Source organism: Calidris pugnax, unplaced genomic scaffold (assembly GCF_001431845.1).
Source record: "Calidris pugnax isolate Ruff unplaced genomic scaffold, ASM143184v1 scaffold38, whole genome shotgun sequence".
NCBI lineage: Eukaryota > Metazoa > Chordata > Aves > Charadriiformes > Scolopacidae > Calidris > Calidris pugnax.
Window position 1 is genome coordinate 13,869,366 of NW_015090995.1, and position 18,790 is coordinate 13,888,155.

General features: G+C 37.1%; 1 protein-coding gene across 1 annotated transcript in view; it reads left to right on the forward strand.

Annotated features, from left to right (window-relative positions):
* LOC106895737 (connector enhancer of kinase suppressor of ras 2-like) overlaps positions 1–18,790 on the forward strand; it is a 218,568-nt gene that overhangs the window by 100,526 nt on the left and 99,252 nt on the right. Inside the window, exons 5-6 of the mRNA XM_014955349.1 lie at positions 3,106–3,147; positions 8,022–8,141. Coding sequence (XP_014810835.1) covers positions 3,106–3,147; positions 8,022–8,141 — 162 coding nt within the window. The remainder of the gene's footprint in view (positions 1–3,105; positions 3,148–8,021; positions 8,142–18,790) is intronic.

Below are 18,790 nucleotides of genomic sequence, written 5' to 3' on the forward strand. Positions count from 1 at the left end.
GTATTTTTATGTGTTAGTTAACTGTCCTCAAGACTTGTCATAAAACATTCTTTATGGTATCCGCACATTTCAGTAGTACTTGCATTTCTCTCTTTTGGAATTACAGCCTAAAATTGTGACTACAGTTTAGGTGAGCGCAAGTCCTACTGCCCTTTTCTCTTTATGAATATTCAACAGAATGCTGGTTTTGTTTGTCAGAGTTATGAAGGTGTACTGTACCTTTGAAAGGTAGGACGTTCTGGACAGGGCAAAAGCTGGCTTGTACGTAATACTGCTGCTGTGACTATTTTTGTAACTCCTGTATTTTGCCATTTTGCAGAGGGGAAATAGAATGCAGCTATTAATTTTTTTAAGAGTTTTTTTAAACTCCAAGAAAAAAACATTTTTATCATGTCATCCTGCTTATGGAGGTTCTAGATGAATATTACTGTAACGATTATTTATTTTCTAAGAAAAATAGATAAAAATGCTATAAATGTTAGTCCTGGAAGTTTTTTGATTTTTTTTTTTTTTTTAATGAGATCCCTAGTGCATTGCTATGTATCAGAGAAAAATCAGAAGACTATTGTGACCTACATATCTTAATATTTTAGTATAATATTGCAAGTGCTTTTAACCTCTCAGTTAAACTAGTCTGATGTATTTAAAAAAAAAAAAAGTCAATATGCATCTATTTTGGAAGGAATCCCAAAGCCATTAACATTTTTTATGCTAATGTAATCTTGAATGGGCAACATAAGTACAGCTAACATTAATTCTGCTCTACAAAACAGTAAAATTTCAGTTTTACTATACATAAGGCCTCTATTTTTTGACCTGAAGTAATTAAGTTTGTTCAGAATGAAGCTCATATTGTATTTCTAGCACAGAAATTAAAGGAATAATTTAAAAAGGAGCATTAGCTCTGGAGTCAAGCTGTAAGCCCTGCTGTGATCATTTTGTTCTCTTGGTACTTGGAGGGTTAAAGGAGAGGGTGGATGTGCTGTTTGAAGTGTGCACAACTTGTAGGAAAAACTGCCTTGGGCATTGCCAACCAAACTGACTAATTGAATTTTTTTTGTGCCATAGAAAATAACAGTATGAATACAGAAGAAACATCAAAGGGATACTTGACCATGAAATGCTAATACAAATTCTTCTCCGTGTTCCTTGGCACTCACAACCTTCTGATTTTAACTTGCTTATTCTCTAACGATATTCTTTTAAACTGGTTTCACTTAGAAAGCCATTTCTCTACAAAATCGCCAATCCTCCCACAGAAAGGTGTCCTTAGAGCGGAGGGCGCGCGGGTTACCTGCGGCGGGCGCGCTGAGGAAGAAGGTCCCGGCGCTGGGCAGGGCCTCAGGCGGGGGGACACCGCCGAGCTGCGGGACGAGAGCGGAGATCTGCCGGTTACCTGGCATTTGGAAAAGTATTTAGTGATTTCCCAACATAACGTCTTCAGTTATTAAGCATTAGTTCACGCAAATGTAAATAATCGGTGCCAGTATGGCACTATAAGCAGGATTCCTGTGACAAGGAAGGACCCGCCCCGCCCTGCCCTCAGCATGTCGTGTGGCACCTGTTTGTTCCCGCCCTCAGAGGGCTCGGGGGCTCCCGCCAGCCGGGGGACGGGGTGCCGGGCTCCCTGGACACAGGGAGGTGCCGCCATACCTCAGAAATATTTTCTCCCCGAACTTAGTGACAGAACAGCACCCCTCCGCTGACGGGTGGGTGTCGCAGGCCGGAGCCCACGCCGCAGGCGTGTGGTGGCTGCCGGCCCGCGGCCAGCGGCGGAAGGTTCTGGGGCTGAGGGGAGAGGGAGCCGGGCCCTAGGGGGTGCGGCCGGACTCGGAGGTGACCAAGGGCTTTGGGGAGGACTCTATTCTAATCTCACTCTGTCTGGCAAACTTGACTTTTCTGTATTTTAATTTTATATTTTAGTGAAGTATAGCCTGAGAGCCCATGTGGTGTTTGGGAGTGCTGTCAGAAGGGTGGGGGAGAGCTGCCTCTGCTTGGGCTCTCTCCTCTGCGAAAGAGTTAAATGCTATCATGCTTTACAGAGGAAATCTTCAAAACATTAAAAAGCAGTAGAGGCAGCAGATCTCTCTAAAGAATTGGTATACTTTCTTATATGAAGGAAAAGTAATATTCTACCCACTATAATATCACTAAATCAAAATGCAGGTTGAAGGAGTAATGACTCTTGTGTAGTGATAAACTTTATTCTTCTTAAAATGATAACTAAATTAGGAAAATTGCTGTTTTAGAAGTTACAAGTGTTAAGCAAATGAAGAGTTTGATCAGGAATATTGTTTTTCAGGCCTACTTTAAATTGATGAATAGCAATGTTGTGTAATGGAAAGGTGAGGACGAGTTGTGTGGGAGGCCTTAAGGCAGTGAAACCCCCCGGGTGTCCCTGGACCAATGCTCAGCCATGAAAGCCTGTGTCCTTTCCCGTACCTTTTTGGTGTGACTTTGGTCTTCCAAAGCTAGAGCAGTTAAGTGACTTCTCCTAAGAGATGGGACCACTGCTGTGCCTATGGAAGGTGTAGGCAATCAGGGCTTGAACGCAAAGATGGACTGCACCAAACTGACTGAATGGATACACCATATTTTGATATCTTTATCACTGTACTTGTCAAAATATTCTCTGTTTACTCCATGCTTTATAATAACACAATTTGCTAGTGGTGGGTCTGACACAACTGTCTGTTCCACACAACTTGTAGAAGAGCTAACAAACATTCTGCCTGATTTAAGGCTAGGCAATGCATCTCTCACTCTGCGCATCATTGAGTTTCTGACATGCTAGATTAATTATATTCAGTTACTTTTTTCTCACTATCATGAGTCTGTCCCCTCTGCCTTACTGCTGCTAGTATTGAGTGCGAGAGTTTCATGACTGTAAAGGGAAGAATAGATTCCTGAGGTTAACCATCCACAAGAGAAGTAAAGATTGTTAAGATTATAAAGTAACCTTTCGGACATGACAGAACTCAAGAGGTCATTTGTCTTTACAGGTGCATGTGTAAGAGACCGTTATCAGCATAAAGCTTTCTTTTATTTCTTGACTGGAAATCTAAAATACTGTGGATTAATTGTTTTTGTTTTATTTTACTGCAGGATTGTACAGTGTATGAAACAGAAAATAAAATTCTTCATGTGGTAAGTAATCTAAGTATTCTGCTTCGGTATTCTCTATTCCTACCCCATCCACTTATTTAAAAAAAAAAGCTACCTTAGGAAAATAGAGTTCCTTACTATTTGACACAACATTTGATGTATTATATCAGTTGCTAAAAGTTTAAGTTTTCATAAATAAGGTCAAATAGATAAAAAGGTAAAATTTATTTTCAAGCAAGAGTGAGGTATCAGCTTAACTTTTGTGACCCCCTCAAACAGACTTAGTGCATGTTAGTTGTGCCTCCTACCAGCCAGTTTAATGACTGCCCCAGTGCTCTAGGTCTAACACTCCAAAATGCCTTTTTTTTTTTTTTTTTTGCATTTATGTAAAGAAATTGAGAGACTCTATCCCAAAAATATTAATAGAATATTTTTTCACAAGATACTGTTTCCAGTTTCTCTGAAGACTGGAGGCTTATGGAATATGGTGTCATTCACTTAAGAACCATTCCTACCAAGCCTTTTTACTTTTTCCTAAATTGGAAGTCTTTCAAATTTAAGGCTTAAGAACCAGCTTTCTTCTGCTATTATTTAACTTATGATTGTTTTAGCAGACAAGGCCAGATGCTCCCTTTCAGTCTTCCTTCCCATGCAGTTCCCTGGATTAATGCTCTTTGTTATACCTACAGTTAATTACAAATATATAATTATTGTTCTTAGGTTGTTTCAGAAGCTTCACAATACTCTTACTAGTGTAATACTCTTACTAGGATTGCTGGCATGGAATTACAGCAACAGATCCATCAGACTGGTGCATTACTAGCTGCAGTGGTTGTCAGACTGAGCACTTTGTGCGTTCAGCACTCAAAAAATCTAAAAAAAATGGAATGGAAGAATCTTATACAAAGTTATTGATTAGATATTGGCCTTTAAGTTCAAATATTTTATATTGTCCTGGCACCTCTACTGAAAACCTGTACTGTCACTGGGAAAGAGTTAAAACTGATGCTGAAAGGGAAATCTCAAGGGATTTACAAGTTCAGATAAGCTTTCGACAAGCTCTAACCAAGTGCCTGACTTTTTTTTTTTACTTTTTTTTTTTTCTTAAAGCCTTTTACACGTGCTCTGCTTCTAGCAGGGATTAAAATTTGTCATAAAACATTGATGTGCTGTTAAATTCAGGAAGCATGCAGTGACTTTCAGAAAAAAGCTTATTGTTGCAAACCTGATTCCGAAAAGAACTTCTAAAAGCATCTGAAATCTTCTGGGATTTGGAGTGTGCACATATATATATACACACACATACATATATACACCTTTTAAGCTACAACTCTAACTGCATATGACTTCTAGAAATAGATCTTTAGCAGGAATGTTACTTTTGACTTTTCTATCTGTTCTGGTTGGAAGCCTGAAAAGAATGAAGAGATGAGAGAAAAGTTTCCATTTTAAAGCATTCCATAGGCTCAGTAGTGAAAGTGTGATGAACATGTAAGAGCCTGGATCCCAAGGCAGTAGAACTTGTCTTAGCCTGAGCAAAATCACCTGAAACTACCTGATCCAGAGCATCCAGGCTCTGAGAATCAACCTGTTTGTCGTCATAACTCTGAGAAAAATCACCATCATTCTGACGGTATTTTAAAAAATAATAATTACTTCAAGGATATTGAGTTCAAGAATAAGCTTTGTAAATTGTTTTGGTATTCTATGGTCATTTTATTTCTAAAAATAAAATATTTGTCAGAGATAGAATCTATTAATCAGACACCTCATGGTGTTTTGTTTTATTTCTGAAAGGTATTAAGAAAGATATAATTGGAATTAAAGATAGATTTATAAAATTAAGATCCATGATTGACTTTCTTCTTTGGTTACTGAGAGATGCACTGAGGTGCAGCTTTGTTTGGAAGAGCTCCAGACTAGGCCGACGTGTGCTCAGCTGATGTGATTGCAGGTGCAGAGTGGCCATTCCCTCACTAGCCATGTGACTAGACTGTGTCTGTTCTGCTGCTCAGGTATTATGGGAAAAGAGAAATTATGGAGGAGTGATCTTCAGGATCACTTAAACCGCACGTCTGAGAGTCAGGTTTCTTTGGTTTTGTATGTCTGTTTAGCAAAGTATGGTTATGAGGGCTGCATCAGTTCTTTAGACTAATATTGTATACCTATGATAATAAAAAGTTATGACCTTCTAGTTGTTCTTTCTCTCAGCAGTAAATACAGATTATTAATTTACATACATTATACAGACCCAGCAGTGGCTGTCATACAAAAAATACTTTGTCACGTATAAGTTTGTATAACTTGTTAAAGACTTAGTGGTGTCCTAGAGATTCTGTTTCTGTCATGGCCCATTGACAGAAATGTCATAAATGACAGGTGTTGGACAGCCTGTAAAATTGTATGTAGAGCAGCTCTGCAGCAGGTACTTCTTGAAGAACCCATTTTGTTTGAGATTTTCTTATATGAGGTAGTGTTGCACCATCTGGAGAGTGTCCACTTTGCTTCTCTGTGGTTTTGGAACTAGTACACAAGACTTTCGTCCCTTATATTTTTTTAATGCCAAAAATACTTCAGCATATATGAATGTATCATCTCATAACGGTAGTGCCATGTCAAACATTGCTTCCCAACTCTGTGCTATTATTCATAAATTCTGCTCAGTTGCTCCCATTTATGCTATCTCAGCCTTCACATTATTTACAACTGATGTCAAGCTTCTCTTGTATCTGCTGAACTACTTTTACAGCAAACTGGTATTTTTAATTATTCTACTATAATTTTCTGGAACATTTTCCTGGTGCTAAAATCCTACATTGATTTTAATTTAGATTTCTGAATTATGGGGAAATGTTAAAGATACATAAGACTGTCATGGTTTAGCCTCAGTTGCCAGCAGAGAACCAGCAGCTGCTTTCCTGCCCCGCCAGAGCCAGGGGGGAGAATCGGAAGAAAAACGCAAAACTTCTGGATTGAGACAAGGGCAGTTTAACAGAAGAGCAAAGGGAGCAGGAAAACAACAGGCAAAACTTCTAGATTGAGACAAAGGCAGTTTGACAGAAGAGCAAAGGGAGCAGGAAAACAACAACAATAACACTGATAGATGAATGTACAAACACGATTACAGTACCACTGCTCACCCCCCGGACCAGGACGCCCCAGCCTGTGTGGAATACCTGGGTCCCTGCCATAGCCTGGGGAGAATTAATCCTATTCCCCCAGAACCAGGACAAAGACTAAATTTGATTGAAAACTTGTTTGCTGTTTATTTTGTCCCAAGGTTTATTTATTGAAAAAGTATTTCATGTGACAACTGTAAAGTTAAAATATTACACAGAAAGTATTGTCTCTGGGATTTAGTCTGCATCTAATCTGTACATGTGGTCTTAAATGTTAAGGCATCAAAGAGGGCCTCAGGTCTAAATCACAGTAATATTTTGATATGAAAATAATTCAAAAGCTGGATGAAAGTATACACTCGTAGTCAAGGTCAACCATCAGTTCGTATGTAGAGTAACAGTACAATACATTTTTTGAGCAAGCCAATTTCTCTGTCTGGTGGGAGAAGACAAGAGCCCAAAGTTTTGTTTATGGCCTCTAGCCCAAAGCTGAAACTGCTAGAAATACTTCTGCTAATGCTGACCTTTGGATGCAGTCATGCATACCTGAATGTGATGGTTTGCTTCTTGCAGCTGATAGAAAATACAAATGCCACATCCAGTACTCCAGAGCTGTACTTGGATTTCCAGATGAGTAACTATACACTGAATGGAAATATAACCTATAAATTCAGTTACTTAATTTATTCATTGTGACAATTTTATTTAACTTATATGTATAGTATCAAATGGGATATTAGAAATCCTCATGCCTTTCTCAAATGCCTGAAATAAAATTTCCCTTACGGGATTTCACTAGAATTTGCTATAATTAGGGAAACTGACAGTATAGTCCCCAAAGGAAAATAGACACATACAACACAACTTTGACCAGAAGACCATTCTGAAATTCAGCTAAATGAATGCTTTCAGATTAGGTTCAAATATATTTATCCATAGGCTTTTCAAAGGAACGCTTTAAGCAACAGATGCAAATTTGGGAATAAATTTTTGCATATGAAGATTCTGTGAGAGTACAGATCAGCTCCTTTCTGATCCATAGACCTACTTTGATGGATAGGTTTAATCTATCAGTATCACCATTAACACCTATGCAATGGGGTTCCTACTTCAAAGGTATTCATGTGGATTGACATTAAAAATTTGAGATCTTTAGCTGGAAGGCAGGATAACATAAAATTATTGCATAGTTGTTGTGATCTAGAATGTCAATTAAAGGATGTATTCAACGATGCATAAGAATTTTACTTCAGGAAATGTATAAAGTTAAGGCACTTTTCTGCCAGTGTAATTTTTAACAAAGGAAAGATTTTCTAAATTGTATAATGCAAAATTCATCTAATTATCACTGTTGGTTATGTTGCTCTCATTATTTGGTAGCTAAAATATGTTATTAAGTTGTGCATAAGGCATTTATTTCTAACATATTTCACCCAAGTTCCATTGTATTTATAATGATACGTTATAATGACAGATAAGAGTAAGTTCATCAGAATTCGTTTTGTTTTTTTTTTTTAAAAAGTGCATATAGTCGGGGTGGAGAAAATAGTTTAGTTACACAGATGTCATCAGTACACAGTAAAATCTGTTGATCAGAGGAACTGTACATGCATGTACATTTTCTTAACACTTATGGATATTTTCTGTTTCTTTAACCTCTTGTTCTTGACTTCCATGTACCTGTAGTTTTTACAATGCTCTATCTGTTTATTCTCAGGTAGTTCTCAGAATAAGAACTTCTTCACTAGTAGTTTCAGTTTAATATGAGGAATTACATTGACTTGTTTTTCTTTGTAGTGTAAAACCTTGTCTGGGATTTGTGACCACATCATTTCGCTCTCATCTGATTCTCTGGTGTCACAGTCAGCACATCTTGAGGTAGTTCATCTCACCAGCATTATGCCCAGTGAGGGTTTGGTAAGTAGCAAAGCAGTTTAAGGTTTAACTGTTAGAATACAGAATACAAGCCTCAGTTCCTTAGGGTGATTTCTTTTTTAATTTGTCAAGAAATCAAAATGTGTTTTCATGCAGTGTTCTACTATCTCTTTTTTGGTAAGCAGAATCAGATTTCTGGAAGTAGTTTAATTAACATCTATATAAATAAAGGGATTGTAGTTTAAAAAAAAAAAATAAATCCTGTTTTGCCTGGAGTCTCATGTGCAACTGGTACCTATATGAACAACTAGACAAAAGTTATAGTCCTTTGATAGCCATATTGCAGTTTTTGGAATGTACCGATGTAATCCCCAAATACATACATATACAAATAAAATTAACTAAATAGCATTCATTAATGTGCTTTGAAAATGATTAGTGGAAGGTATGTTTCTTGGGCTTGCATAAAAATAGTTAAATGCCTCCCTGATGACTCAGTTGAAATAAAGCTTCCAGAAGTACCATCCCAGAAACAAAATAAATCCCTTATATTCATAAATTGCTGCTCACAGAGTAGACCAGTTAGGTGGCTTCTGAACATCCCAGCTGCTCTGCGTAACTAATGGGTCACACCATTAAAATTTTCTGCAGAGGTGATAGTTTAATAATTATTTGGCTACTACTTTTAAATTTTAATGTACTGTTAAATTTTTTGGACAAAGGATTTTTGTGAAGTTTAGGAGTCAGCGGGTAGAGATTTCTGCCTCCCTTCCTTAGTCCCCTACTTTACAACCATTCTGATATTTGTAGGCTGTGGGAGGGTAGGGACTGTGCTTGGGAAGCTGTGATACTAAAAAAAGGAAGAGAGGAAGGTAGCACTGCAGGCACTGGGATGTTCTTGCACATTCTTCTCAAGAGACAGGCTACTTTTCCCAGTATCATCTCTTATACTGTCTTCAGCTGACTTCTCTGGACTTGTCTGTATTTTTTTTCTCCTACAAGAGGAGGAATCCAGGAATGTTCTGAGGAGGAAAAAAGGCAGAAGTGCATAGAGAAATTGGTAGCCATGAGACTTATCTGCAGAAGAAGCCAGAGCTGACATTAAAATACATTTGAGTGTCACTGTACACATTGTGGCATGTTTCTTGTTTGTAATTCAGTGTGATATGCAGATTTATTTTAAATTTGTTAGTTGAGATGTTTTGTATTATTTCAATGTCTTGCTCTTTGTTCTAACATTGAATAGCAATGAACACCATGTGCCAATCCAGTCAAAGTTACAAGAGTATAATTATTTTGAGGTATGCATATTAATTTGAGAAAGATATAATAACATGAGGGGGTTTTCTATGATAACGTAAGTTTACTTTATTCAGTCTTTACTGATTCAGTCTTTGCTGATTTAGTCAGCAAAAGAGCAGTACAACAGTGTAAAACATTTAATTTTAATTCTGTGGCATCATAGATGCTTAGCCTAGTATGTAATCCAGAAGACAGATATCATTTGCTTGCTTTGCTGCTGCATCCCAGTCTGATTTCTGAGTTAGTGCAGAGATATCCAGGAAATAGCAGCTCATTATGATTTACAGCTTGTGTAGTATATACGGTGCAAAACTGCTGGGGCTTTTGACTGGCATTAAGACTACTGCATCCTGCATGCTAGCAGTGTGAATCTCTGCATAGCTTTCCTTTCTATCCAGAAATGTAATGTATTTCTGCTGGTCTACTTAGAGGAAAGTTCATGATCTGCTGAAGAGAATGTGAACACAGGATGTATTTTCCTCAGAGGTGATGGAGCCTATCAAGCAGGGCTGGGCATTGCTTTTGTTTCCCATTCTGTGATAGCTCTAGATGTAGGACAGGTGTGTAGGCTGGTGGAGGATGGTAAGAGCGTAGCCTGCTTCAAAAATGGCATGTCCTACAGTGAGCAGCAAATTGAATGGTGTGCAGTATTAATCAGGTGTCTTTCAGGGTATGAGTGGTATCCTTTCTAAGGAGCTTGTCATACAGGGTCGGAGTACAATTTAAATCTTTAAGTCGTGAGTGGCCAAGATGAGAGTTGTTGGCTGTGGTGTTTTGGCCTGTCATAGGGCCCACACTTCCCTCTGGACCACCCTCTCTTTTAGAAAAGAACATCAAGGAGATGGGGCCTGTGCTGTAATAATACCATAGACTGGACTCATGGACTCATCACTGCATGGAAAAACCATGATGTAGTTCTCCATCCACAGTGTACCCATAAGTTTACAGCCAACAAAATTGCAGTAAGTGGGCATTGCTGACAAAGGACATGAGACAAATACTGCAATCAAAATTGCCCTTCAATTTTTTCTTTTTTTTTTTTTTTTTTTACTTTCCCAACTTCACTGATTCTGCACACAACGAATTTCTATCACAATATTGCATGGGGAGCTCCTCATCTATTAAAATGCCATCAGTATCAGCTCTGTAGGTGATGACTTCAGAGAGGAAATAACATTGCTTCCTCCTCCCCTTTACAGCTTCACATTTTCTTGCAAGGAAAAGGGCACTGTGCTCTCAGACTGGAACTGATAAAAACCACTATGAAGCAAAGAAAGGCCTAAAGGCTGAATGAACCACTATTAACTCCTGCAGGAAAATACTTTTTTTAAGACCAAGAAAACAGTACCGGGGAAGATACTGGATGAAGAAAAAGAAAAGATCAGTTTTGGGTTGCAATCGCAGTGAATGACTGAGTTTTCTGTGCCTAATTGTGAAGGCGCTCTAACATGTTACATTGGAAAGTTCCTTATACTCAATTTTGCTGACACTGTGTTCTGTTTAGAAAAAAAATGAAAAAGGACTATAAATGGGAATAAAAGAAAAATCATGTGAAAAGGAAAAGAAAACATTAATCAGAATCAAATATAGAACAGAGTAATGAATTACAAATGGCTTTCTCATGATTGTATAGCAGTTTTGTTCCACAGGATCTCTGCTCCATTCAAGAGAAAAATGAGCGCTATTCACTGAATGGAAAGTATTCAGAATTCCATTTTTATCCTTATCATTCAGTGCAGGGGTTGAGATCTTATTTACCACACTTCAGCTTAGCTATGCATTCCCTTGAGTTACTAATTTCATCGTTAGGGGTTTTTTTATATGGTCTCACTGAGTGCTTCACAGACGCTAATTAATTCATCCTCACAACACACTTGTAAAAATGATATCGTAATTTTAGTTTTATAGATAGGAGTCTAATGCACAGAGCAATTTGTGTCAAAATCACCAAAAATCTATATTTCAGGAGAAGCTTACCATGTAAGTTTTCAGAACACTTGTTACTTTTATAGCGTAAGTTTAAAATATAGTCTCTCTTGGTTTTAAGTGTAGCTAAGGTTTTCAGAGCTACTGAGAACTGTACCTTCAGCTTCATACAGGGTTGGCATCTAGAAAATGAACACAGTTATTTGCCATTGATGAAAAATGTGTTGTAAACTACTTAGATTTATATGGGAATTCAGTTACCTTGAATGATATTCAGTTGATTTAATTATGTCTTCCTTTATTTTCAAAACTCTGTTTGCAAAACTGCTTTTATTCTATGCCTTTTAATTTCTTGAACAAATAAACCAGAAATCTTACAGACATTGTATAAGCCTACACATAAACTGAATTAATTTCCGGGTCCATACAGTTATTACATGGAGTCAGAGCTCCTGCAGGGCCATGTCTGTGTGTTTGTTCAAATAAATTCTGGATCATAAAGCGTTTTCACAAAGGGACCATATGTCATTTGAATGTGTACCTTCAGTTCCAGCATTTTCTAACTTTCTGTCCATGCTTTTATAAGCTTAATCATCATCATTTTCCTTTTTTTTTCCCCTCTCTAAAGTATCTTCTTTTTCAGTCTGCTTTATTAAAATAATGCTCTTATACCATGCATTTCCCAGAACACACTCTCTGTGGTAGTTTCATGGCAGTTTGCTGGACAAAAGAATTTGCATTGGGAAGCACAAGTTTTGGGTTCTGTTCCAAGTTCTGATGATTGTGTTGCATCCTGATCTCTGCAGGCATTTTCTGGCCTCCAGAAACATACTGGTTTTTTTCCCTCTCTCTTTCCATTCCTTCCCAAGCTGTACCAGTTGCATTTACCAGTCCCTTCCTCCTTTCCACTATTTAGTCATTTTCCGTGGCAAATACTAAAACACCCTCCATATATTTTTCCATTTCATTTTAAATTAACTTTAAAGATCGTAAAACACTTTTTCTCCTGAATTGTAGTACTGGGTATGTTATTACCGTTTACATCTGAAGTGTACTGCGAGATCAGCCTGAATAACATGTCTGGGAGGCAAAACTTTGTTTCGAGCTACCAATTTCACAAACTTGAAATAAACTTCTGTACTAGAAGAGTATTAGTCTGTGAGAACCGCTGTCAGTTCTGACCGCATAGACAGAAAGAGAACATGCATACCTATGTTTTTATGACATAGAATAAAATAACTTTAACTTCATGATTTAAGAAAATTCCCTTCCTTGGCTTTTAGTTTTTCAAAGTTTTGAGTTATTTATATTGTCAATTGTAGCATGACAAAGGAAATTGGATCATTTTTATACTTGCAAATGCTTTTTACAAATTACTTTTCTTTCTGCTTAGAGAAAGATAGGTCTCCAGTTCATTGCATTGCATGATAAACTTCCTTTTGAAGTTACAGTAACTTGCAGTAAATGAAACTACAGCATTATTTTAATTTTTAGCACGGTGCATAACTTCTCAATAAAAGGCAAGACTTTTGATATTTGAAAAATCTACTCCCCTGGAATCTGTTATGTTTCAAAAGTCTGTAAACGAAGTTCTGCATTTAGGAGTCCCAGAATTTCTGTTTAGTGATTAGACAAAGCTGGTGCAGCAGCACCCACTTTAAATGTCTAGGCTTGATGGACCCAGCATAAGCAATAGCCTCTTGAGATAAGAGTTTGTGTTCCTGTTTGCAGGGGAAGAGGTGCAGCTCCCAAGCTTCCTACTAAGCCTTTGAGGGTGAGGGTAGGTGAAAGGTTCTGTGAATCTTACTATTAATTAGCTCAGACTAAGTCCAGAGCCAGCTTTGGAGCAGTTTTACTGTCAGATAAACAAAGGCAGGCTAAGGGAACCGGTGTTTTATTTGAGATGATGGATAAAGAGACTGTCCATAAGATGGGAGCTTGAAGGGTTTTTTGAGGCTTGGGGTTTTTTTCTTTGTGCTACTCATGCATGATCAGGGATTGTAAGATATTTTTTTTTTTGTATTACAGCCAGTATTACTTTGGACTAAACATTTTTTTTTAATCTTCTGAACTTGATGTGCTGTACATATATTTAAAGATACTTCCGTGTAACATGCAACTTTAATCTTCTTTGATGAGATTAATGATTACTCTTAAGCAGGAGATTCTGAACAGGCAGGCTGTTGGGTTTTTATTGTTTGTTTTTGTATCTTCTGATGTCTGAGGAATGTTTTGCTTCTGGAATGCAGTATCACTTTTATTCCTCTTTCTTTCACTTTTTTGTGGTAATTGTTTTCTGTTGTGTGTGAGCTTTCTACTGCTGATAAAAAGAGTGTTATCGGTCACACTTCAATTAAGATATACACTGCTTATATCCACAGCTTTGTTAATTTTTCTGCAGAGGGAACTTTTTCTGTTTCATTTAAGAATCTAATGCAATCCAAGATTGCGGCAATAAACATTTCTATAAGACCAGCTGTGTATCATTGGAGAAAAATACCAAACACACAAAACCAAACAGACAAGCTGTCAGATGCAAAGACCCTTCTTTATTAAGGATTATTCATCTATCTAATATACAGATACCCTTTCAAATAGTACTCCTCTCTGTGTTACAGAAATAGAGCCAGCACTCTTCTCCAGCACTCTTCTCTCCCTCTAATCCATTAATTAACCTGGGAATAATTGTTGACACTTAAAAAATATATGGTTGCCATTATATCCTGGCTAATTACCAGATGACTGCAGAAATTTTTCAAAGATGTTCCACTTATAACTGGAAACACCATTTTCTGGGGAGAAGTCTCTTTAAAATGGGATTTAAAGTAGCCCATTCCTTCGCGTGTGTTTTCAAAGGTCAGGTGTTAATTAAAAAACTTTAAGTCATTCTCTTATTACAGTGTCAGAGTTACTCAGGAACAGTCAAGCTCTTGATATAATAGCCTGTGAAATATTTCCTTGTTCTGTAGCACGTCCCATAGATTGTATGATTCTTTGGAGCTTCATACCTGACTTATCACATTTATTAAAGAGCAACTATTTACTTCTAACCCCCTGACTGTTGACTAGTCTGAGCCATCTTCACAGAGTGAATGAGAATACTCAACTCTTGCCCAGGGATAAGGGGTACAGTTTATCATTCTGTTGTGCTCTGAGATCATTGGGGGAGTTCAAGAAGAAACTAGAATCAGAATAAAGACCCATTCTTGAAAAAAATGAGAGAAATAATTTTGAAAAGGGACTCCAGTGAAATTCTGCTTGAAAGGGCAGAAAATAGGTCAGTAAGAGGAAAGAAGGTTGGGAATTGAGGAGGTCATGACTGAATTGGTTAGAAAGAACAGAATAGGATGCGGTAGTGAAGGATATGGTAGGAAAGCCCTGGTACTACTTAGACAAAGAGGATGGATCTTTGTGAGCAGAAGAGCAGGAGGAAAGGAAGACAGACAGGTAGAGAGGGCAATAACAAAAAGTGGAAGGAAAGATATAGGAGAAACCTCTACAGAAGGACTCAGTTGCATATATGTAGATACCTGGTACCATTTTACATGCCCATATTTCAGTTTCCACTCCAGAAGGTTCTTTGCCACACATGCCAAACCTATGCCTATTTCTTGGTTACTTTGAAGTGAGACTAGAGGTGATGGGCAGGGGGGTAAGAAGCGTGTGTTACAGAGGCTGAATAGACAAGAAAACTTATTCAGAGGGGTAGCCATTTGTGTTGAAGAGGAAGGACCAGAAGACAGAAGGAAGTGGGATACAACAGGAAAAAAAAAAGCCACTTTGCTCTGAAAGTCTCCCATCCAGAGCCTAGGATGGATTCCAGGATTCGGAATTTCCCTCGGTTATGTGATTTCTGTCTGTGAAGCTCGCTGACTGTCTTTTTATTTAGCCTGATGTTCTTCTTATTTTACTTGGCCAGCTTATAGGGCTGAAATCTATGAAATAGCTTGCAAGTAGTTTGTGTAGAGAGTTCTATGAGAATAGTTAGCTTATATGAGTATATCTTCATTTCCATCAAATTTTATAACACAAGTTAGTAGGATCAAAATAGCGGATATGTGGATCCTCTTTTAATAAATTACAAGTTAATTAAGGTTATGTTTATATAAAAAGACATTATTACAGAAGAATATGACTTCAATATACTGAATCAATGGAACTGCTTTAAGCCACAGGTAAAATAGAAAATAATTGTAAGCAAAATAACTATTTCTAACAGTTCCAGAAGTGTTAGCAGTTGCCACAACAGGATCTACTTAGCTATTCTTATCTGGGCTTGGGAAAAAGAGGCTTGCTGTTTCAATTCTTCAACTGCAGTATTAAATCAATATTTGCCTGGAACTTATATTATCTGACAGAAATTTTTTCAGAATGTATTTCTATTTTATTTTAGGCTTATTAACCGTAAAAAAATGCTTATATTAGTGGAAACAGAATGAAACAATGATGAACAAAAGGAAAGCCAGTAGTCCATTAAATTGAAAGCAAGGTCCAGCTCTTTTGCCTAATTCAGACTGTAAATTATTTTGTGCTTTTTCTGGGTTGACAGAATTAACAGCTAAGTGACTAAGTTTTGCAGTTTTTGACATTTCATATATGCCAGAGTAGATGATTTTAATTTTTCACTGGAAGTTTGATGAAAGTGGTCCCCTCAAAGCCTTTTGTTTATATTCATAGACTACTTTGCATGTATTTATATATATATATAAGCAATTTAAAATTGGGAAGAATTATGCTACCCTATGCCAGTAATGCTTAAAATATGCCTGGAGGTTCTAGTCTTTCTTTTTACAAATGCTGGTTTTAAAAAGGAAAATAAGGATGGGGGTGAAGCACACCAGTCACTAAAATAGTGTTGGCACAGATTGTCCTTCAGAAACAATATTTTTTTAAGTGTTAGTGTCTTTTCACATTGAAGGAGAAATTGTTCTTTAAAAATCTTCCTACCACGGAAAGCAGCTGAGAGCTGGATTGAACTGTACACGCGGTGTTACACACTGCGGTGTCTGGTGTAAAGGAATAGGCAAGTGCTGACAGTCAGCACATCAAGGACAGGGGTATTAGGGAAAAATGTTTACAAGGTTGGAAGGAGTGATTGGAAGCAGGGAACATATCTGGCCTCTGGAACAGATGACAGACTAAATAAAGCCGTTTTCAGAATTGGTGTATGTTTTTCAGGGGGTTCTTTTTGAGAATACTTTCTATCTTGTGTTGAGTATTATACTAAAAATTTTCTACCATGGTGGAAAAATACTTTTGGAGCTGTTATATGTGATAGATATGTAAAAATATATATATGTTACATCGATTTAAAATACCTTGCGTTCTGGACTATATAAAATAAAAATAAATAAATAATTTTAAGTATTTTTAGATAGAACATAATCTGTCAAGATTTTCGGTTAACACAGATTATGTCAGGGAAATACAGTGCTACTGTAATGGTCAACAACAAACAAGCTCTTTCATTATTTTTCTTTTGGGAAAACAAGGCTGAAAGCTCTACCTAGGATAATTTGAAGGCTATGAGTCATTCTCTGTTTATTTTTATATATCTTGTTCTTAACGTTTCATAGCTAAGATGAAAGAGCAAATAGCAAAATGTGGAGTAATTCTTAGAGATTAGTCAGTTTTTATGTCTCTCAGATGGCACATGTTAAGAGATAAAATTGTAATTAGATTTTTTCCAAAAATACACATAGCTTAACAGGAGGCTAAGAACTTTATGAAAAAATATGTGATAAAATTTAGTGAAAAGTTTAGCACTGTCTTCTGGTTTGGCCTTAAAAATCTTAGTCTCTTGGTTTGTTAAGTGGGGAATGAATCTTGTCAAAACAAGTAGAGTGTTAGAACTGCGATATTAATATTGATATTAAAAGTGTGGCTGGAAATGTGTTACTGAAGCCTACTATATGTTAAAATAACAGACTTCTGTCATGGATACAGCAACGTGTAATATTCTGGCTAAAAGTTCGCTGTGTAAATCCAACGTAACACATTGGATTTAAGTATCAGTTTAAGGTTTTTTTAATGGAGACTCAACGTCCCGTTCTCAGTGAGAACCTTCAGGGTTTTTCATGAATTAGTGCTGCTGTTTATGGCTTTCACTTGGCAAAGAGAATGAGAATCTGATGTTTGTCAGTAACAGCTGAAGGTACTATAGAAACAAGAGAACAGCAAACACTGATAAAATTAAGCCAACTGTATAGAAGAAAATGGTGGAAGACCCCCTCAAAACTTATTTCTTCCAGCTAATCACATTTTATTAAAGTGATTCCAAGACTCTCAAGATGTTATTTGGACATCTTTGTTATTTACAAATGAAAGAGCTTATAAAGCAGTCTCATTTAAGAGAACAAGTAATCATAGTGAGTAAAATCTAAAATGCAGTTTCCTGTGCAGCAAAGTGTCCTCATCAGCTTTAATCAGTCCTTACTTTTAAGGTTTAAATAAGGTTAAAACTTGCTGAAGTGGAATTATACTAAGGTATATTCACATATACTAAGGTAGAATTCACATTTTCTCAGGATGAAAATCAAAAGAAATCCAGGTAGAGCAGGTTACTCAGGGCTTTGTCCAGTCAAGTTTTGATCATCTCCAAGTCAGAGTTTCCACAGTCTTGCCAATCTTTTCCAGTGTTTTATCATCGTAATGGTAAAATTGGTGGTGGTGGGGAATTAATTTATTTTTTTTTTTTTTAAATTGAGTTCCAACTAGTGTTCCTTGCTTCTCATGCTCTTACTGTGCACTTTCAAAAAGAGTTTGGCTCTGTTTTCTCTATACCCTTGTGATTTAGGTATTTCTAGGGAGCAATATGATCTTACTTTTGTAGTACTTTTACCTTTTCTTCTGTGTGTGTGTTCATGTAAACACCTAGCCTGAAGATCTTCATTACTGTTCTGAAATTGTTTTCTGTGAACAAAATGCTACTTTTGTCGCTGGAGGCTCTAAGCTTCCCTTTTGACAGTACAAGGTGATGCAGAATTATTGAAAGGATAATGAATCAGCAGTACAATGTACCAATTAGATTAATTAGATTTCAAAATTTGATGGATAACCATACTATGTGGAGAGATACGAAGCTATGACCTTACTCCTGAGAGGCAAGAATACAAGCAATTGAGACTCGCTGACATTTAAGGCGCGCTCTGTGTGTGTGTGTGTGTGTGTGTGTACAGCTAGATAGATGCCTACTTAGGTTGTCTGTCTCTATCACGTCCATTGTCTCCTTGAAGCAGAATTGTTCCTGGACTAATTACAAAGCTTCTGTTAGTTCACCAAGCTCGTTTTTCTCCATAAATCAGCAATATGAGCCCTGGCTCATGTATTTTCTGAGTTGGGGTAGGGTTTCATTTGTATTGAATCAGTAACTATCTGAACCCGGGGCATTTAAGTTTAAAGACTATCCCTGTTTGTGGTTTCAGTTTTGATACTTCTTTTATATCACTAGTAATAAAAAGAGG